The sequence below is a fragment of the Amphibalanus amphitrite genome, unplaced genomic scaffold, assembly GCF_019059575.1.
Source record: "Amphibalanus amphitrite isolate SeventyFive unplaced genomic scaffold, NRLGWU_Aamphi_draft 000057F_arrow, whole genome shotgun sequence".
In the NCBI taxonomy this organism is placed as follows: Eukaryota; Metazoa; Arthropoda; class Thecostraca; order Balanomorpha; family Balanidae; genus Amphibalanus; species Amphibalanus amphitrite.
The window spans coordinates 138,306-160,283 of record NW_024881553.1 but is presented as its reverse complement, the minus strand read 5'-3'; the positions used below and the strand labels follow the sequence as shown (position 1 = coordinate 160,283).

At 52.3% G+C, this 21,978-nt stretch overlaps 1 protein-coding gene across 5 annotated transcripts in view; it reads left to right on the top strand.

The window, feature by feature from the left end:
• LOC122378272 (calcium-binding mitochondrial carrier protein Aralar1-like) overlaps positions 1-21,978 on the top strand; it is a 43,375-nt gene that overhangs the window by 7,046 nt on the left and 14,351 nt on the right. For 4 of the 5 annotated variants that reach the window (XM_043359138.1, XM_043359136.1, XM_043359139.1 and 1 more), the window contains exons 9-18: positions 327-420; positions 1,513-1,603; positions 2,055-2,130; positions 2,454-2,572; positions 4,434-4,604; positions 4,929-5,069; positions 5,605-5,799; positions 6,154-6,256; positions 8,734-8,824; positions 15,415-16,813. In XM_043359138.1, coding sequence (XP_043215073.1) covers positions 327-420; positions 1,513-1,603; positions 2,055-2,130; positions 2,454-2,572; positions 4,434-4,604; positions 4,929-5,069; positions 5,605-5,799; positions 6,154-6,256; positions 8,734-8,824; positions 15,415-15,595 — 1,262 coding nt within the window. In that variant the 3' untranslated portion in view covers positions 15,596-16,813. Of the gene's footprint in view, positions 1-326; positions 421-1,512; positions 1,604-2,054; positions 2,131-2,453; positions 2,573-4,433; positions 4,605-4,928; positions 5,070-5,604; positions 5,800-6,153; positions 6,257-8,733; positions 8,825-15,414; positions 16,814-19,834; positions 19,929-21,024; positions 21,116-21,574; positions 21,651-21,978 lie in introns of those variants that run through there. The other variant, XM_043359137.1, reaches the window with a different exon arrangement.

Here is a 21,978-nt window from a genome sequence, read left to right as displayed (position 1 = left end):
AACTGCGATCATGGTACGAATTGGGGTCACCATAGGCGTGGAATGGGGTCACGAATTGAACGAACTGGGGTCATCAATGGTATAAAGTGGGATCACCAAAGGTACAGGCGCGGCTGATGGGAACAATCGAGAAAAAAACTTGCGTCACCGGATGAGAAGAGTGCTCGTAATGCTAGTAGTTGACAGATAAAACGGATGCATATCTCTCCGGGCAAGACGTTTGACAATCCAGCTAGCCTTTAGCTGTCAGAGACGCGACCAACACGACCGTTCGACGTGATGCCCGTGTCTTGCTGTGACTGTTGACGTCCGTCTGGTCGTTGCAGAGGAGTTTCTGCAGTCGGCGCAGATGATGTCACAGATCACGCCACTGGAGGTGGACATTCTGTTCAAACTGTCCGGACTCATCCAGCAGACCAAGTAAGCCGCTGACGGGAGAGAACAGTAGAGAGGCGGAGATAAAATCACTGACCGAAATAGGGAAACATTCTATTATCATTATCATTATTATTGGTAATGGGAAAATTTGGGAACATTAGTATTGGATAGAGTAGAATAAGTGTGGACGTTTGTGATATGAATTAAATCTTGACCTATGACCTTCTTTTTCTTTGTTCAGTGATCACAAACGATCGGGTGATTTTTCTTAACTCCGTCCTTTGATGTCCGTCCCCTAGTCGGTAGCTTAACTCGGCCTCCGTGTTAGCTTATCTCGTCTGAGTGGTGCCTGTCGTGTAACTGTCGCTGATAAGACGAACCTCTCGTTCCGTCGCTGCGAGGATCGACCTGTCTCTATTCGGAGACGATACTCCAGCCCTAGGGTGAATAGTCTGACGCTTAGCGATACGTCATGCTCGGCTGCCATTCGAATCAATTTTTGATTGCGTGTTTCCTCGTTTTGCCATTTCGACTGGTTTTTCAGCGCGCGCAGCACTGCACAATGCACATGCTTTTGACCATCTTGTTGTGGATATGATTATGTGTTTGAGAGTTTTTGCCGTTTTTACCATTATCTCCGTGAAGTGAGTGGTTTCAATTTGCTGCTGGCCTGTAAATACCTGATTATATGTGGCTCGCTTCTAAGTTCATTTTGAACTTTACGCGCATTAGCCAAGAACTGGCAATGTTATATAGTTATCTCTGCTTCTGATCTTCCCACTCATTTTGAGCTGCAGCATTATTCGATGTTTCGAGAGGGGTACATACATACGCGAATAGCCTTTACCTCACTGATGCTCTTAACACCGTACAGCTGTTCCATTTTAGTCGTTTGGTCGCTTCGTACCAAAAAACTAGCACAGAAAAGGGTCAAATGGCTTTCCTGCGTGCCATAGCCATTTGGCCGAACCACATCAGCCGTTTCCCTAAAAGTTTACACCCTGTGAGATATTAAGTGATTATAGTCACACTTGCGTAAGACCAGCCACCCGGCCTACGGGAATCAGCCCGGCGGGGAGCCCCTCCGTGACCCGGCGCGCCGTGCCGCGACTGACCTCGCGCGTCCGTCCTCAGCCGCCTGGTGTATGCCGACCTGCAGGCGATGGCGCCCGAACAGTACATGAAACAGGTCACCAAAAAGTACACAGACATCAAGGCCGTGGAGGTAAGACGGAGACACCCGGCGTCGCTCTGCCTGCGAGTTTCGTTGTGAATTTTTATGCTGTCTTATATCATGTTTTGTTTTACTATGCCATTTTGTGATAATATCTCTAATTCTGCTGTGATTGAGCGTCTCCATTGGAAATTCCTTTCTGACAAGGGAAGCGTGGCCTTTTTGTGGCGTAATCATATGAATAGTTACGATGGTTCTAAGTTGTGCTAATTTATGACATGTTTTGACAGTTTTGCCATCTCAGATCAGATCAGGTGTTTCTCGGGTTGTAGTCTTTTGAACGCTACCACATAAATTAGTTTTGTCTCAGGTGCCCCATCGATCCTTGCTTTTGCTGCCTACTGTGTCGGTACTCCGGTTCCCACCGTGCCGTACCCTGCCGTTGCACGCCACCCGTCCACTCTGTGACGTGTCTTACCGTGGCGTTCTGCCGTGTCGCCAGTCCCCGGACCAGCGCGGCGCGCTGATCCAGGTCCTCGAGAGCGTCTACCGCTTCTCACTGGGCTCTGTGGCAGGAGGTGAGAACGGTCATCGGGGGGGGGGGGGGGCAGGGCTCGGAGGTGAACTCTCGATAAAGGGGTAGAGGGGTAGTGGTGGGTCAGCTATCGGGGGCCGCTGCACTGTCCAGTGCGGAAAGTGTCGTGGCGTTATTGAACGTTCCGCATCTGTCTTCGAAACGCACACTGACGCTGCCTTTGCTCCTCTCTCTCCCTCCCCATTTTCTGTCTCTTCCTCCTCTCTCTCTCTCTCTCTCTCTCTCTCTCTCTCTCTCTCTCTCTCTCTCTCTCTCTCTCTCTCTCTCTCTCTCTCTCTCTCTCTCTCCCTCTCTCTCCGCACACAGCGGTGGGAGCGACGGCCGTGTACCCCATTGACCTGGTGAAGACGCGGATGCAGAACCAGCGGACGGGCTCATTCATCGGCGAGCTCATGTACAAAAACTCGTTCGACTGCTTCAAGAAGGTGGGTATCGGCGTCGCGGCCTTGGTGCCTGGGCTGCTGTGCATGGTTGCGGTTCCGGGCGGTATTAGAACACGTCGTGGGTGTCATTAGGTGTCTTGGCTGGTCTATGTAGTGTTGTCGGTAGGCTATGTAGTGTGTAGTGAATAATAAGATATTCTCTGTGAAAGGTATTGCTGGTAGATAACCCCGGATTGTGCGGATTTGCTTGTGATTGCTCGGAACTCGCGGGGAGTGGTGCGTCTTGCGGCACTGGCCACTGTCTGCATGCAGTTTTCTCTGGTGTAGGTAATCCGCGCTCTCAGCAGCCCTACCAGTCTGTCTGGGGGCTGTCTGGCCGGGTCGGGGCCGTCCGGCGCCTGCGTGGCTCTCTGCTCTGACCCGTCCCCGATCCCACCCCGGTCCCGGTGGCCTTTGGTGGCGGCAGGACGGCCGCGGGCGGCAGCGGCGGCGGATCGCGACCAAATGCGTCCGACACGTGAGGGACTCGCTTTGTCATACGGCACAGCTTCTGCGGCTGAGAGCCCGAGCCTCTGACGGCTGCTGATCGGCTGAATATACCAGATGCTGTTCGCTATGCGCAGCTCCGATCTGCCCCAGTCACTAGCGTCAGAGCCCTGACGCCTCCGCCTTCCACCCACCGTTTACCGCCCGCCGCCTTCCACTACCGTCCGCCGCGTACCGCCAGCCGGCCGCCTGCCGCCCGTCTTCCGCCCGCCGCCCGTCGAATACCGCCTTCCTTACCGGCCGCCGCCAGCTGCCTGCCGTCTACCGCCCGCCACCTATCGTCCGCCACCTATCGTCCGCCACCTATCGTCCGCCACCTATCGTCCGCCACCTATCGTCCGCCACCTATCGTCCGCCACCTATCGTCCGCCACCTATCGTCCGTCGCCTACCGTCTACCGCCCGCCGCTTTTCATCCGCCGCGTACGGCACGCCGCTGTCCGCCCACCGCCCGTCTTCCATCTCTCGCGCCCCGCGGCCCACCTTCCCTTACCTTGCCAAACAGCCCGCCATCGCTTGTTTGCTAAGTAGCGAGTTTTTGCCCCGGTCCAGCGTTTGCCTTCCCATGAGTTCGTCTGCCTTCGCGTTACGCCGACCCCCTTTTTGGTGGACCGGACAGTTGCTGAAGAGTTGACGTAAACTGGTCTCTCAGCTGGCTAACCACTTTGCGACGGCATTGTGCGACACTTAGCTGCTGCTGATGGACTGCTTTACAATGCTTTACAGTTTTAGGTCGTCGCGGTGTTCTAGTTTTTATCCTTATCTAATCGTGTTGCTTACGTACATGTCTGAGTATCTCAACTAACCAGTTTTTTTCGACAAAAGCGATGTCGCCTATGAACCAGCGCATTTACATGAATTAACGGATGGCGTCACAGCACAGACTATAAAACTCTAACGGTCAACATGGCTCTTTACGAAGAGCTGAATGCATTAGGTACAACTGTTTTCGCCACTCCTTTAGCCGTGGTCTTCCCCTTAAAATGTTCACATTCATTCATATTCAATTACATACGAGACAACGCTAATTATTCCTGTGTCGGAAGCTCATCTGGTACTTTACCAGAGACTTTGCGCTGTCAGTTTTGAGCTAAAAACTTGTATGTTACCTAACACGGAACAATTCTGTAATTCTGTAAGCTAATTCTGTAATTCTGTTCTGTTCTTTCTATTCTCATTCTAATCCTGTAATTCTAATTCTGTAATTCTAATTCTGTAAGCTTTACACAAGCTGAATATAGCTGAAGTATTATTTATAAGTCCCATCGGCGGCCCCTTTCTCCCGTAATTCACCGCCCGGTTGCGGTCCGTCTCTGGTCCCGGTGTCGGCAGCGCTGACCTCTGACGCCCGCCGTCAGGTGGTGCGGTTCGAGGGTTTCTCGGGCCTCTACCGCGGCCTGATCCCGCAGCTGGTCGGCGTGGCACCCGAGAAGGCCATCAAGCTGACCGTCAACGACCTGGTGCGCGACAAGCTCACCTCCAAACAGGGCACCATACCCATCTGGGCTGAGGTGCTGGCCGGAGGCTGTGTAAGTGAAGGAGCTAGCATCAAAGCGGGACTTTGGACCTGACACCGGGACTTGATCTCAGAAGTGGTTATGAGTTATTGTACGAAAAAAACAAAGTTGATTCCGCATTATAACGAGATGAACGAGGTGATGACTCTAGTCATTTCCTTGTCTTTCTAATCAAATTTTACTTTATCTAACACGGATGCGCGTGAAGTCACACTCTCATCTGGGCAGGATTGGCGCCGTGTTTACTTCGTATTACATATGTAGCTTTCACCGTGCCGTGTGGGCGGACCGACCTGTGCGCTGTGTGTTTGCTCATACGTGACCCCCTGCTTACAGGCCGGCGGCAGTCAGGTGGTGTTCACCAACCCGCTGGAGATCGTCAAGATCCGACTGCAGGTGGCAGGAGAGATCGCCGGCGGACGCAGCATCAGCGCCATTGGCGTCATCAAGGACCTCGGCTTCATGGGACTCTACAAGGTGTGTCTGCGTGGGGTTTCACCGGGCTGCCGCGATGACGGTTTGGAGGCGTTGGGGATGGAAGAATCCTCGGATTTATGGGGGCTATAGAGGACGCGCTAGGCGACCGACGCTCCGGCAGTTGTTGACATATCCGCTTTACCAGTACTGTGTTAGGGACGCAAAATGACCACCGCAGTCGACGCGCCCGTAAACCCTAATGAACGAACGAAAAAGCGGTCCTGAATGTTACTGAGTGGGGCTGGCGGCAGGCCGGCAGCGTTACTGCATAGTGCAGGGTGCTGTTATGAGGGGTATAGATGGGTGAAGGGCTCTTCGACGAGAGGGCGGTTGGGTGATCGGTCAATCCGAGCCGTTCGGGGTAAAAGTGGACTGGATCCTGATAAGCTCTGTGAACGTCAAATAGAGTGCGCCTTCGGTGGTCGCTTGGGAGTCCTTCTGCGAATCCCCAGCGGGTGTGCTGTAGCTCCTCCGTACAGCCGTGCTGGAGTTGCAGTCCACAGCCACCGCTCACCCGCCGCGCCTCCTCCGGCAGGGAGCGCGCGCCTGTTTCCTGCGCGATATCCCGTTCAGCTGCATCTACTTCCCGGTGTACGCGCACAGCAAGCAGCTGCTGGCCGACGAGAACGGCTACAACGCGCCCTACACGCTGCTGGTGGCCGGCGCCATCGGAGGTGTGCCGGCCGCCTCGCTCACCACGCCCGCCGACGTCATCAAGACGCGACTCCAGGTCAGTGTACGGGGAGCGGCCAGACACACGTGGAAGTGCAGGCATGCAGACTATGTAGTATGTACCCTTGTACTGTTGTTTGCTTGTGTACTACATAGCGTATCTGACGATCTGAGACTGAAATCGACGGCGGCTTGCTGCAGCTGTCTTTTTCACTCTTGTCTTTCATATCTTTCTTCTTTGCTCATATTCCTTTAATTTCTTCGTCAGTAATTTTCTGTTCCCATTTGTCTCCTCCTTCGGATGTAATAAGACCCGTGCTGCTGGTGCCAGCTGCGCCGTTCCCGCGCCACCCCATCAGTGCGCTAAGTGCCCCGCCGTACTGACCCTCTCCCCCGTGGTGTGCGCGATCAGGTGGCGGCACGAGCCGGCCAGACTACCTACACGGGCGTGTTCGACGCCGCCCGAAAAATCTACAGCGAGGAGGGCATGAAGGCCTTCTGGAAGGGAGCGCCTGGTGAGTACCTACTGGGTGGGATAAAGGCGGCTGGGCTGGAACAGAGACCCTCGGGAGGCATGTGAAGTGGATGGAGCGTCATGTCATATGACAGTTTGTATGTGTCTTTCTGTAATGACTGTGAGACTGGATGGCAGAGAGCTGGGTGTATGTATGTGTGGCTGTTGGTCCGTCCGTCTGTCTGACTGTCTGTGGGACTGGGATTAGAATCATCTGTGTATTATCTCTCCGTCTAACTGAGACTGATTGGGCAGAGTTGTAAGTATCTGTCTGTGTGTGTTGCTGGGCGGCGTGGTACTAGAGGGCTGAACGGTGGCTTGAGTGGCGTTGTGGCTGACTGCACAGGGCTAGTAAGATGCCATCGGCGGAGTTTGTGATACCACGCAACACTCTCGACCGAAATGTCCCTGCTACGCTACAATGCAGAGTATGCCTACTACATACAATTCGTATTACTGAATGGAATTCGGCCAGAATAATCCTCCATTTTTATATTATATGCCTTTCCTGATTGCTGCATTTTTCTGTGCGTTTTGCTGCTATGCGAGATAAATTATACCACTCCAATAAAGTTATTTTTCTCCTTCTAGGAGGTTTGGATAGCCCGCAGACCAGAGAGCTCTTAAGGAGAAGTTATAAGTCATGTGCCGTGCTAACGTAGACCGCTAATTACCAGCCATATGGCCCGGAATCACTCCATTTTCCCCGCTTTCGTACTATTGCATGTCTGGATTTGTTATTATTTGCTCTTTGCTTCATGGCAGCGCGGCTTTCTGCAGTATGGTTTTAAATGGCATCCGACTCAGCCGTATAATTCTGAGATCTGGGTGATGTGTGACGTCGTTGTCATGTATGGATGCTTTTGGAGACACGGAATGTCGAATGCAGCGCAGCCAGCCCTGTCCAGGGCGTTTGTGCCTGCCACTGAGCTGTCCACTGCATGTCAGATGCTGCTGAGTCGATCGGTCGGTCGGGTGATGGCCGGGGAAGGAGGGGAGGGACGCGGAACGGGGAGTCAAGCTATCGCCCTGCCGGCGCGAGCTAGTCTGACATCAAATGATTTAAGCTACTACGCTAACTAGTCATGGTGCTGCAACATGTGATTACTTCCGGATGTCCCGGCCTACGCTGCTTTTATGGGAAGTTGCTTTCTTCAGGGGACTTCTTTTCCATTGACTCTCTTCAGGGGACTTTCTCTGAAGAAATAAGATAAGACTGGCGGTCGCAACGGAATTCAACACTTTTTTACAAAGCTAGTCCGATTTACTGACAGGGCCCGGGGTCTGAGCGCCCGTCAGCCAAAGCTCGTGCAGTACCTACTACCACGGACCCAACATCTAACCACTCATCCCGTGCTCGGTGCACCGGAATGAGGTGAGGACGAAATGCTAACGCACCATCTGTACGTATGTCGGCACATCCTACCCGATGCTCCTGATGCTGACATAAACCACGCGTCATTATTGATGTTACAAAACGGCAGTCATGTATTTCTGGATTATGTAACGCTTGTTTCTATGCGAGCTGTTACATATACAAAACAACTATGCGAGTTGTTAAAAACGCATGACGACGTTTGTCATATGACATTGAGACATTATCGATGCTGATTGATTTATTTGCATCGTTACGTAATGTATCAGTCTAGCATACCGGTTGGGTCGGCTTGGTATCTTCCCCGCGGCTACAGTATCATTTCCCTCTGACTGGCGGTGCGCCGGTTACGCCACGGCGGCGTACACGCTACGCTGTGACGTCACCCTCCCTCGTCCCGCAATGTGTTTGCGGAATTTTAGAGCAGTCGTGGTCTCAAAACACATGCGCCAAACGACATGTCCTGATTTTGCTATTTATGTATGGCTTTTCTGGTCGTCTTCTCGTTCTTCGAATCAATCTAGTGCGTCGGTGCGATACGCCTTCAGAGTTCGGACCTGCTTCATCACCCCAACCCCTACATAGAATTCCACCCGATTGCTGGCTTTCGGGGCTGCGTGTAGTTTTACCACATTTCGAGTAGACACGTACAATGTTTAGTGAGCCCACCTGGAATATGTTTCATCACGCTGGGAACTGCGGGCCAATCAGTTTTACTTAGCGTAGCTTCTTACATAACGTGTATCCGCGAACACTGATCAGCCCGTTTACCTTGGGTCTACCACATGAAGTCCCAGATGAAGGAATGCACCGAGACTGGAACTGAATGAACTGACTGATGTGGTGGTATGAGTGGTGAATGCATGAGGTTGAAACGAACGCTGAGGCGTCCCTGAGAGTGAGTGCAGCTAATCCACGCTTATGGTACGAAAACAACTTTTGCAACATCGGCCTGCTTGCGATATTATCAGTCCCAGTGGCGGGGCTCTCTGACACCGCTGCTGCTGCATGGACTGTTATGTGTCTGTCTGTGCCACTGGTGCCCGTGTCTGACCGGCACCCTGGCCGGGCCGGTACTGACACCCCGCTCCCCCGGCCGGCAGCGCGTGTGTTCCGGTCGTCGCCCCAGTTCGGCGTCACGCTGCTCACCTACGAACTGCTGCAGCGCGTCTTCTACGTGGACTTTGGCGGACTGTGAGTACTGAGACGGCCCCGATCATCCCTTCTCCCGTCCGATCTATCCCGGTCTGACCGCCGGGATACACCCCGGGCCGCGGTGTATCCCGTGACTTACTGCACTCCGTCCGCCTCCATCTGGTACCGCTGTCCTGTACCCCTTGATGTACCCCGTGGTGTACTCGGCCCTCCCATCCGATTCCACCGTCAACTTCAACTTCAGGTATTGATGCAGAACTCCGGAGCACTTATGTAACCAGCAAACGGAAACACTATATCCACGCCTTCAAATCACCTTCACAATAGTTCAGATTCTCCTTGCCTATCAATTCACTCGAACAAGAGCAGAGATGCTTTTCAGCAGAAGGTATCACCGATGGAGCATATGCAGCCTCCGGAGTACGGAACATATGTTTGGTGCCTGCGCAGTGCGCTCGCACATTTATCGCTGCACCGGGTAGTTCGCATCGCTGCACCGCTGCATCCTATAAGCAACGGCATGGTCCTTGCGTAGAACACCGATAGTTGATTATTTCCTGAGCAGGATGTCCCAATATCACGACCACTATGTATTAGTTCAGTACCCACTGCATTTTTAATTCTAACCTAAATGGGGGGAGATGCCAAGACGGCCTAACAGCTGAACGGGACAGGATCTAACCTACCCGCTCCGCCAAGGACCCGGACACTTGCCTCCTTCGGGGGCCTCTCCGACGTCCCTCCGTTGGCGTCTGTGTCTGTTTATCTGTGTGCGTGACACCCGGGAGGGCCCGCTAAGCTCATTAACTTCCCGTTACACTGCGGCGCCGGCCGAACCGGTTAGGTTGGCCCTGGCCAGGCGGTGTGAGATGTGCCGAGCGGGCTCGCTTCCGAGGAGAGAGGGGAGAGAGGACGGCGCAGCGCCCCGGAGGAACTATTCGAGACGTCTCCTCCGCCCGGCGGGACGGTCTCTGGGACCCGGCGAGGAAGCGGTCGGGCCGAGCGCCAATGGGACGGGCTGAAGAACCGGTGCAGATGATCGATTATGGTAGTTAAACAGAGGGTAGACTGAACGGTTGGTGATGCGTTTGGCTAATAGTCTACCGCTGACATCGGCTCGTGGCTCTCATACGACCGCCTTTGATGAGAGGCGGGCGCTGAAGGTCACCCTGGCAGATTTCTGGGAATTCCTCACCTTTTTCCTTGAACCAAAGCGTCCTGTATGCCTTTCATATCCCGGCGGACCTGGCCTGATGTCGCCCACCTTGGGATAGTCGGTTTGCGTGGCCTGTGGGCAAGATGCTAAGATGCTTAAGATATGTACCGGAGGTTGTTATGCCAGTCTTTCGGTATTCTTTTTTTGGTTTTGTATTTATAACGAGTTTCTAGGCAATTTTTGAATAAATTCAACCGCATTCCATCTCAACTGTGTGCCATACCGTCGAGGCGAATTTGGTATTTAACCCTCGCCCATGTAGGGGGGGGGGGGGGTTGGTGCAACCCCCCCCCCCCTGAGGTTTTTCTTAGCTACACGCCGAACCGTTTCAGATAGCCCGCTCAAATTTTCAGTACCCTTTGGGGCATCCTTTGCGCAACTTTTGGTAATTTTTTTTTGTCAAGGTCATGTCAGGTCACGGAGTTATGACGTCATAAAGGGAACAACCTCCGGCCAGATTTACGCCAAATTGGAGATTGCTTCACATTGGTATAAATGCCGACTGACCTGACACACTGATGGATTGTTTTAGAATCATAACTGGCTGATTTGACATTGGCACAATGTCCGTTGACCTTTTCAAGGTTACTAAAGGTCAAGGTCAGGTCAGTGACCTCGGTTGACCTGTAATGACTTCTTGCACTTGTATGCCTTTTCGGGGTATTTTGATGCCCTGAATTCGAATTTGCTATCCATTTCAGGCATCGTCGGTTGTTTCTTGTAGTTCATTTTGGGTCAGGGTCAGGTCAGTGACGTCACACGCCTGACGTGACCCAATGCACAAATGACCTTGCAGACTTCCGATGCTCCCAACGCATCATTTTTAGAGTTATGACATCGAAATACACACCAAACGATAGAGAATTGATCAAGGATCACGATAGTGAAGGTTTCAAGTCGATATCTCTTACCGTTTTGCCGCAATCGGCGCGGAAATCTGAAAAAGTTAGATTTTTCAGAAAATTTGACCTTTGACCGGTCATAAGTAGGTCAAATGTTGACCTAGGACCAAAAATATACCACCAATCGCGAGATCTCGTTGAGAGCAATCCGTTGGTCTTTTCCGCTAAGCTCTACGACGCTTCGTTTTCAAACGCCAGGGGGGGGGGGGTCGCACCAACCCCCCCCCCTGCATGGGCGAAGGTGGCAAAACACCGTTTACGGGCGAGGGTTAAACATCTCGCACACATGAAACAACCAGCTTAGTGACATCATCCCGCGCGCGTTTGAGCGCGGCCTCCAACCGCTCCAACTTTCCACCAGTGCTGGGTATCCAGCGGTAGCGGCTTGCATGGCCTCAGTGGCCGGATACAGCCGGACCGGAGAGCACCGAACGCCACGGAGATGACACAATTTCCGGGAACTGCCGACCAAATTTAGCAGCCGTGTGTGATCTGGTGCATCATTAGCTCGATAGGAGAGGCCTCAAGTCAGCTCAAATTCGGTCATCCAATGGGAGGGCATGCTTTTTGACTTACTGTTTGCATTTTTGTTTGAGTCATTGAACTAGGACTAGATAGGGTATACGGTATGTATTTCGAGTGTCTGTTTAGTGATTTTTTTTTGCTTTCAAACATTGTTTTTGAACGCAATATATGCATCGTTATGGTTATGTAAGCTTACATTTTACATTCGGGCATGTCTTTGCTTCGTCAGGAGGTCACGTTTTATCGTGCGCTCACTTTGAAGCAAATATTTGCGTGCATGTCGGTAATATAGACGCATGAATTAATCAAGCATGCTTTCATACCTTAGTTGCATGGCAAACCTTAATGGGTTTCTGATTTTTAAAACTTAATATTTTGCTAATGCCATGCAAGTAAGCCACATTTTAGCCTCTCATGCCAGTCGTACCAGCGATTTTGCGTTGCCACGCGCCTTATGCATGTGCGTGTGGTCATTCTCCGCGAGTAACACTGAACAACACTCGTCTAATATTAAAAAAGAAGAAAAATGTTGACACATTTCTTACCGATCATCCTTCAACCGATTATTTTATTCTCTGTCGTAGCGATTCCGTCTATTTTAGGGTTTGCTCAGGAAACTGGTTATCCGCCTGTTTCCTCCTTGTGTGCCATTTTAGTGCATCGGACACGGCCGGTAAGTATGTCCTTGGTTATTCCTGCTGGTTCCTATGACTAGTCCATGTACACAGTCACTAACAGCACTGGGTATACCTAATGCAGTCATATTCGCCATGGGGCCTCTTCAGATTTCAGTTGGATTGTGTTTGGGTGGAGCTATGCGTTTAATGTTTATGTGTTTGGGTGTTTTGCTTGCTTATGTTTTATGAGGCGAGCTGATTTTTTAAGGATTTTCTCGCTAGTTTTATAATTTCTGATGCCTTTTTTATTGCATTTACTTGTGACATGTCAATACTCCTGTCTCCTAGCTCTTTTGCGGGTTCAACCCATTCGTGTACGATTCATCGCAATTCACGGTGTAGGGCTTATCAGGCTTATCATCTGTCTCAACGTAGTGTGCCATGTATCAAGTACGTATCTGATGAATCTCACCCTGCCGTGTCGCTACTGTCCCGGTGACCTGACCTGATCTGACTTCATCTTAACCCTCGCCCCGCTTGGGGGGGGGGGCAGAATCTGCCCCCTCCCGTTTTTCGCCAATAACTTCTAAACGCGTTACGCCACTGCGCCGATGACCACTGTAGTCCGGGCGCCCAAAAACCCCCGCGTTGCGCCAGTGACGTCAAACTTCCAGTACGTTATGATCATCAATTTAACACGTTCCCTGAAAAATTTGAGCCAAATCCGTCGGATTTTTTTTTTGAGAAAATGACGTTTAAGTGACGTCATGTCACGCCATTTTCGCCTCAAAACGGCAAACTTCAAACGCCACTAACATCCTCATTTTTAAAGGAATCAAGACGTAACTTAAAAGGTTATACGTGATTCTACGTTGTTTGTCAAATGGCTATCTCGTTTTTTTAACTTTTGGATTTTGGCCCATTTTTTTCTAAAAAAAAATGACTTTTGGGAAAATCATTATAAAATCCAAAATTTTGAGGGTATCGAAAAAAACGGAATTTATGTCAGAGAAGTGGTCTATGTGCACCTACATACCAATTTTTAGAAGAATCGTTTCCAAAATGTGTGAGTTATTCAAACTTTTATGACGTCATGACACACATTTTTTTTGGAAAAATGAAGTTTTTTGGAAGTTCTAGACCTCGTACGGAAACAAAAATAGCACCATTCGATTCGCCGTGAAAAACTGCATCAGATAGACACCTTTTTAGCTCTTAACAACTAACTTCAAAATTTGATCTCACTTGGCCTGACCTTGACCTGGCCTCGACCTGAAATTCATCCAGATGTGGTCCATATCACTTATTGCGTAAGTCTATTGAATTCTATGAATAAAATGATCCATAAAACATGTGTCGCACATGCCCTTTTCTATATTTTGTTTTTGATGACCTGACCTGACCTTGACCTTGACCTTTGCATGGTATTGTATGCAACGAATATTGTCTTGGTAGCCTAAGAACACGTTTTGGGCAATCAGTCTGGGTCTATTCTTCGGCAACTGCTGTGCAAGGCCGATACTGTAGAAACTTGCATTTTGTACCCTTGACCTGACCTTGACCTGACCTCTGACCTGACCTCTGACCTACTCAAGCAAAAAAATATTCTCTTAACCCGCGCCCTGGTGGGGTCTGTTTATAACGCGACCTGGTGGGGGGGGGGGCTATTTTTTGCCCCCCCCTCGTATCTCCGAAACTACTGGACTGATCCGCAAAATTCAAACGGTGTTCGAAAGGCCTGTCAAATTTGTCGAGGGAATCCAAATTTCATTGACCTCGGGGTCACCGATGACGTCACAGGTCAGGTCAAAGATGACATGTTTCACCGTTCACGGGTCATCTAGGGAATGCGCTATAACACCGAAGAAAACGCATTTTGTCGAGAATCAGCGATAGGGCGTCAGTTGCCTAGTAGATATGTTGCTATTAGAGGTCACTGACAATACCAGGTCAGGTCACAGGTCAGGTCACCAAGGGTCACAGGTCAGGTCACATGAGCCCAACTTTACTAAGGTTGTGTGATGCATGTTTTATGGCCAATTTTCATTTCCAACTCAATGGTGTTGGTTATAAGACTATCAGGTATGGCTTAGGTCACTTTCTGGTGAAGTTCAGGTCAAGGTCAGGTCAAGGTCAGGCCAAAAAAGGTCAAATTTTAAAGTTGATAGTTTTGCATAAAATGGGTATTGATTCGATGCAGCTCGTCACGGGGAGTCTAATGGTGGTCTTTGTTTTGCGCTACGGGGTCTAGAATTGCTAAAAATTGAGTTTGAAAATTTGACGTCATCAATTTTGAACAGTTTTTTCGCTGTAACTTCGCCAAAAAAGAGGTATCAATCTAAAATTTGGTATATGGATGGAAGGCGGTAAGGACTATCATATATGTTCCGGTTTTTGCAAATTTCAAAAAACTTTTTGGATTTTTCGATGATTATTTCCAAAAAAAAATATTTTTTGATTTTTGGGGGTCAAAATCCAAAAATTTAAAAAATCCGAGATAACAGTTTTGTAGTCCTGTCAATTCTACAGCTTTTATGTCATTATCATTTTTCTGTATTTGCAAAGCTATAGGCCTGACAGCTCTTCCCGCGAAACCCTTTTTTGGGTCGAAAACGGCAGAACATGACGTCACTCTGACGTCATTTCCGGCCACCCTATCATAGCCTTTGGAAAAATTTTTGGTCACAATGTGTAAAATTGATGTCCGGGAGGGTACTGAAAGTTTGGTGACGATCGGCGCAGCGGTTCTGGAGATATATCAAAAAGTCTAGAGGGGGGGGGGCAAAAAATAGCCCCCCACCAGGTCGCGGGTTAAGATCCGCCTTGTTGAGAGCTTTCGATTACCGTTTTCCCCGTCTTTCTACGACCATCGGTTTGGAAGTTAGATGGGGGGGGGGCAGAATCTGCCCCCCCCCCCCCCCAGCAGGGCGCGTATGGCTGAATAACCCATCGGGGTGCGGGTTAATTGACTGCAACTTGACTTGATCCTAGTGGACCCGGCATATCTGAACTGACTTGATTTCGCTTCATTTGACAAGACCTGACATGACACATCCTAAGCTGTTGTGACCTGACGTCATCTGACCTTACCCGACTTAGACTTATCTGACCCGATCCGACCTAACCCTACCGACCTGACCTGACCTGAGCTGACCCGACCCGACCCGACCCGACCCGACCCGACCCGACCCGACCCGACCCGACCCGACCCGACCCGACCCGACCTTACCGACCTGACCTGACACGACTCGACCTCACCGACCTGACCAGACGCGAGCTCACCCGACCATAAAGACCCAACCTGACACGACCTGACCCGGCCTCCTCGACCCAACCTGAGCTGACCTGAGCTGCCCTTCCGTCCGACAGGCGACCGGCCGGCTCGGAGACGTCGGCGCCGCTCTCGCTCACCGAGGCCGTCAAACAGGAGAACCCGGCGCACGTCGGCGGCTATCGCGTGGCCGTGCCCATCCTCGAGGGCCTCGAGACCAAGTTCGGCCTGGCGTTCCCGCGCCACGCGCCGACTCCCGCGCCGGCGGCCGCCTCGTAGCGATTCGGCGCCGGCTCGCTACCATCTAGTGCATTGTTGACCGTAGTCTGGTGATGAGAGGCGTTTGAGTGGCGCCGGGCCGCCCGGCGGCAGGCTAGCTGGGTCCCGTAGTGGGGCTGTTGTTGCTGTTTTTGAGATTGTTACGGACGGGACTGGCGGCGCGGGGCCGGCTGCGCCGATAGGTTTGACTCCTTTCTCCCTGTGTGGAGTGTGGCGCGGGTGTGGAGAGGGAGACGTGGCGAGATGTTTTAGGGCCGGTGGTGTGTCTGTCTTTCTCCGAGTGGACGTGGTTCTGCCGTAGGACAATGAGCACTGCCGTGCGCCGGGTGTCCCCAGACGAGGGGCAGTCGGGACCGGGGCTGGGTGGCGGCCGGCAGGAGAGTAGTTTTAAACTTAGCCTCATCTTTGGCCAGCGGTCGGTCTGTGCTCGCCAGGTCGACTGAGTTCGCCTCAATCACAAACAGACGGTACCAGGATGTCAAACTGTAGTACCTGTGCGCTCGCGCAGGGGCCTCTGTACGTGGACGAGTGTTGGCCTGCTGGGCGGCTGGTGACGGGCGGTTCTGATCAGTTGGTACGGCGCTGCCGCAGTCGCCGGCGCGTGCCGGGCTGTGTGACGCCAGAGACGCTCAGGGGAGGAAGACTCGGGCGGGATGTGGAGCAGGTCACCGGTCACGGAGTAGCACGCTGGCATCCTTAGCAATGGGCCGCTGCCCACCAGTCCGCCCGCTTCCTGGCTATCAGACAATGTCATACAGGGTCATACGCCGAGTCAATCGTTTTTGTGCGTTTTGTCGATTTTAAGCACAGCGAATAATATAAGGGTGGCGATTTTGAGTCTCAGCTCCACCTCGCGTTGCTCACATGTTATGGGAAAGTTCCTGGCACAATCAGTAATAACTCGGTGTTTTACCATGCCTACGATCTTACTGCTTCCGAAAGTGCTTTGGCAATGTCCATCCAGAGAGGGTGTTTTGGCCCAGCGGCCGTTGGCCTGTTTGTCGGCTGGTTTGATAGAGTTTTAGCGTGACGTGTCCTCGATCTGGGACGTACCGGTCCGACCGAGGGGCCGCGCCAGTCACCGGGGATCGCCGGCCGGTCACTGGGGACTGCCGGCCGGTCACCGGGGGTCGCCGGCCGGTCACTGGGGACTGCCGGCCGGTCCGCCAGCGTGTGACACCCTCGCGCCTTCTGTAAATATACCTTATCACGCAGGAAGCACCGAGTTTAACATCATATCTGACCGGTAGGTCAGCGCCATAGTGGGAACTGCGTCACCGCATTGAGACGAACTGAGCGTTCATGACTGGCACATCAACCGAACGGAGTCGTAGCCTCACTAGGCACAAGAGAGCGAGTTCACTGAGTACATGCACTAATGAGGCGGCGTGAAAAATGCCAAGCTATGAATGAGCCACGAAGAAACGTGCTTCCTGAAACCACTAGAACCACTTCGTGCTACTATCCACTCCTTGGAACGATTTGCAATGCACGCTCGGCGGTATCCTTGTCTAACAGCTGGCCAAATGATGACGTAGGTACTGAATACTGACATCGGTTACGTATGATGCAGGGTAAGCAAGGCTGATATTAGGACCCATTTGGTTTCTCGTTACTTTAACTTACCATAAATAGAATGTTCGTTGATTATAATCCACACAGTGAATAACCACCTTTAGGAATTTAACCGTCGCCGCGCTAAACCGCCTCGCCTTGCGGAGGGTCGTCGCACTGCGCGCCGGCCCAAGGCTCGCCATCCTCTTTATTTATAAAATGTTTTTATTTCGACGCCGACGGATGGGCAGCCTCTCACAGGTGAAGGTGAGGGGCCATGTGTGGACCCGGCCGGGTCGGTGTCCTCAGCCGCCAACCACCCCGCTCGCTCACAAGCCCCGAGGGCTCTGGGCACGGCACCACCTTGGGGAAGGGCTCTCTGGCAGGCTCATCGGATGGAGGGCGCCCTCTGCGGGTTAGGACTTGTATTCGTAGATAGCCATTAACCAGTATTTAGCATTAAATGTATGTATTATGGGAGAGACATAGTCGTAAACAGAATACACATGCTCAGCTTAATTCATCAATCATTTTTATAACAACTTTACATGTATGAAGCGTCCTGAACTCGGGACCTCCTGCGGTCAGTCAAGCACAGTCTTGGACCAACATACATGCTGACTCCCCACCACAGGGCGAGCTTACATCGTCTCGCAAATTAGTTCACAATTCGTTATGCATGCGCTGGCTCTTAGCGTGGTTATTAATGGAAATACCAGCATGAATAAAAATAATCAATGTTGTGACATCGCATTGTCCTAAGCGACGACTGTCACAGGTGGATGGAAATCACACCATTCCATTGTTCGCGACAATGCATTTCAAAAATAGACATGAGTGTCATGCAACTGCTCGTGTTCAGGGCTGCGTGTTGATGGTACTGGCGCTGGCCGACCAGCAGCGCCAACTGATGTCCCCCATCACACGGAACGGCGCGGCCAAAACCGGGCCGGTACCGTATCGGGCCGCACTGCATATTTCCCGACACAATGGCGCGGACGGGAAAAATGGGGGTAAAAAACGGCCCATGTGCCCCCCAGTTGCTATAGTTGGAACGGCGAAGAGCACGCCCAAGGTGAGGCGGTGCTGCTGACACGAGGAGGGGTATAGCTGGCCAGGGCCGGGGTTCAGCGGCCGATGGAACCGGCTGCCCCTGCGACATTCACCAGGTCAACCGCCGCAGACAGCGGGTCATGATATGACCATAAGATCGACACTCCCCCTAGAATCTTGGCGTGGTGACAGCAGTTGAACTTGTAGCAATATCCTATCAGCAGAGACTAAACTGCAACTTAGCATCGCGACCCTTCCGTAATTTAATAAGTCACGTTACTTGATGGTATATGCTGTCTCCAAATAACTGTGATTGGCATGCTAATAAAGGCAATCTGATAGATGAAATTCCACACTTCACTATCTTCAAACCACATCAGAGTTCGCACTGTTCATGTCTAATTGTCCCGGGGAACAGGGCAGCGCTCACTTTATAGGCATCATCGTGCATTCCTAGTTGGTGCGGCACCTATACCAAACCATTTGAACACCTGTCTGTACTACACTGCTGAATTGGCTGAATCACGCATGGTGATTGGCAGTGTCCGCGGCTGTGAGCGCCACTGACGGAAGTGGAACCACCAAAACCGCGGTGTGGGTGCCGCCCTGGTGCCATTGGCTCGGCTGAGCACTGCCGCATGGTCGGGCTCGGCGAGCATCTCCCCCGACACGGGACGGGGCCGACGGCGGCTGCTGCTCTCTGCGCCGTGGCAGCGACCCTCGCTGGACGCCGTGCACAACACGGTTTGCATTGCTCCCGCTCGGCCCTCTGGCCGCTGGTCTATTCATAGCCGCTGCTGAGTCTCATGTGTGACTCCCATTATAGTACCCCTTACATAGGAACATTTATTATTTCGGGCCCGAAAGCGTCCCTGGCTGGTATGGCTGGCCAGGCCTGTTTGGCGGGGTGCAGGGTGCTTCCCCGGACAGTAACGGCGCTGAGCTCCCTGAGAGCACGGCTGACGCTGCAGCCGGTGCTTATTAGCGGCGAGCTGGCCTGCCCGCTGGCGGTGTGGCGGCGCCGACCGGCCGGGCCCGCCACCGCATGCACCGCGCCTGCAACACGCAAGTGCAGCGGCGCCGGCCGGCCCCATCTCGGCCTTTGTCGGCCCGGAGAGCGGGTGCCGGAGTGATCTCGGGCGGTGTAGTGGGTCCGACGGCCGCCGCGGTCCGCCGTAGATGCCGCCGCCGCGCCTCCTCCCGGCGGTCGGTTTATCGCCGCGGCCGCCCGGCGACGCCACCGTCGCTCGGCAGAGGTCGGCCCGACAGTGGTCCGATCCGGGGGCGCCGGGTGCCGGCAGTGTTGCGCCGGCCGCCGGCCAGTGAGAGCCGGGGTGCGCGGTGGAGATGGCCGTGCGAGTGCCGGTGCTGCGCTGGTAGCCACCATGCGGTGCGCGCTGCTGGTGCCGCTGGCGGCGGCGCTGTGCGCTCTGCGCCCGGCAGAGCGCACGCTGCGCGGATGAGAAGAGTGCTCGTAATGCTAGGTTGACAGATAAAACGGATTCATATCCCTCCGGGCATGACGTTTGACAATTCAGCTAGCCTTAAGCTGTCAGAGCTGTGACCGACACGACCGTTCGATGTGAAGCCCGTGTCTCGCTGTGACTGTTGACGTCCGTCTGGTCGTTGCAGAGGAGTTTCTGCAGTCGGCACAGATGATGTCACAGATCACGCCGCTGGAGGTGGACATTCTGTTCAAACTGTCCGGACTCATCCAGCAGACCAAGTAAGCCGCTGACGGGAGACTAGAACAGTAGAGAGGCGGGGTAAAATCACTTACCGAAATAGGGGAACATTCTATTATCATTATTATTATTGGTAATGGGAAAATTTGGGAATATTAGTATTGGGTAGAGTAGAATAAGTGTGGCCGTTTGTGATATGAATTAAATCTTGACCTATGACCTTCTTTTTCTTTGTTCAGTGATCACAAGCGATCGGGTGATTTTTCTTAACTCCCATGTCCATCCCCTAGTCGGTAGCTTAACTCGGCCTCCGTGTTAGCTTATCTCGTCTGAGTGGTGTTTGTCGTGTACCTGTCGCTGATAAGACGAACCTCTCGTTCCGTCGCTGCGAGGATCGACCTGTCTCTATTCGGAGACGATACTCCAGCCCTGGGGTGAATAGTCTGACGCTTAGCGATACGTCATGCTCGGCTGCCATACGAATCGATTTCTAATCGCGTGTTTCCTCGTTTTGCCATTTCGACTGGGTTTTCAGCGCGCGCAGCACTGCACAATGCACATGCTTTTGACCATCTGGTTGTATCGATATGATTATGTGTTTGAGAGTTTTTGCCCTTTTTACCATTATCTCCGTGAAGTGAGTGGTTTCAATTTGCTCCTGGCCTGTAAATACCTGACTTATATGTGGCTCGCTTCTAAGTTCAGTTTGAGCTTTTACGCGCATTTGCCAAGAACCAGCAACGTTATATAGTTATCTCTGCTTTACTTCTGATCTTCCCACTCATTTTGAGCTGCAGCATTATTCGATGTTTCGAGAGGGGTACATACATACGCGAATAGCCTTCACCTCACTGATGTTCTTAACACCGTGTTCCATTTTAGTCGTTTGGTCATTTCGTACCAAAAAAAAAACTAGCACAGAAAAAGGTCAAATGGCCTTCCTGCGTGCCATAGCCATTTGGCTGAACCACATCAGTCGTTTCCCTTGAAGTTTACACTATGTGAGATAGTCAGTGGTAATAGTCATACCTGCGTAGGACCAACCTCCCAGCCTACGGGAATCAGCCCGGCGGGGAGCCCCTCCGTGACCCGGCGCGCCGCGCCATGCCGCGACTGACCTCGGCCGTCTGTCCTCAGCCGCCTAGTGTATGCCGACCTGCAGGCGATGGCGCCCGAACAGTACATGAAACAGGTCACCAAAAAGTACACAGACATCAAGGCCGTGGAGGTGAGACGGAGACACCCGCCGTCGCCGTGTCCACGACTAACGCCCCTCGATGTGTCGTTTTATGCTGTCTTATATCATGTCTTGTTTTACTATGCCATTTTGTGATATTATCTCTTATTCTGCTGTGATTGAGCGTCTCCATTGGGAATTTTCTTTCTGACAAGGGAAGCGTAGGCTTTTTGTGGCGTAAGCATATTAATAGTTACGATGCTTCTAAGTTATGCTAATTTATGACATGTTTTGACAGTTTTGCCATCTCAGATCATATCAGGTGTTTCTCGGGTTGTAGTCTTTTGAATGCTACCACATAAATTAGTTTCGTCTCAGGTGCTCCATCGATCCTTGCTTTTGCTGCCTACTGTGTCGGTACTCCGGTTCCCACCGTGCCGTACCCTGCCGTTGCACGCCATCCGCCCACTCTCTGCTGTGTCTTACCACGGCGTTCTGCCGTGTCGCCAGTCCCCGGACCAGCGCGGCGCACTGATCCAGGTCCTCGAGAGCGTCTACCGCTTCTCACTGGGCTCCGTGGCAGGAGGTGAGAACGGTCATCGGGGGGGGGGGGGGGGGGGGCAGGGCTCGAAGGTGAACTCTCGATAAAGGGGTAGAGGGGTAGTGGTGGGTCAGCTCTAGGGGGCCGCTGCACTGTCAAGTGCGGAAAGTGTCGTGGCGTTATTGAACGTTCCGCATCTGTCTTCGAAACGCACACTGACGCTGCCTTTGCCTCCTCTCCCCTCCCCTTTTTCTGGCTCTCCCTCCCTCCCTCCCTCCCTCCCTCCCTCCCTCCCTCCCTCCCTCCCTCTCTCTCTCTCTCTCTCTCTCTCTCTCTCTTCTCTCTCTTCTCTCTCTCTCTCTCTCTCTCTCTC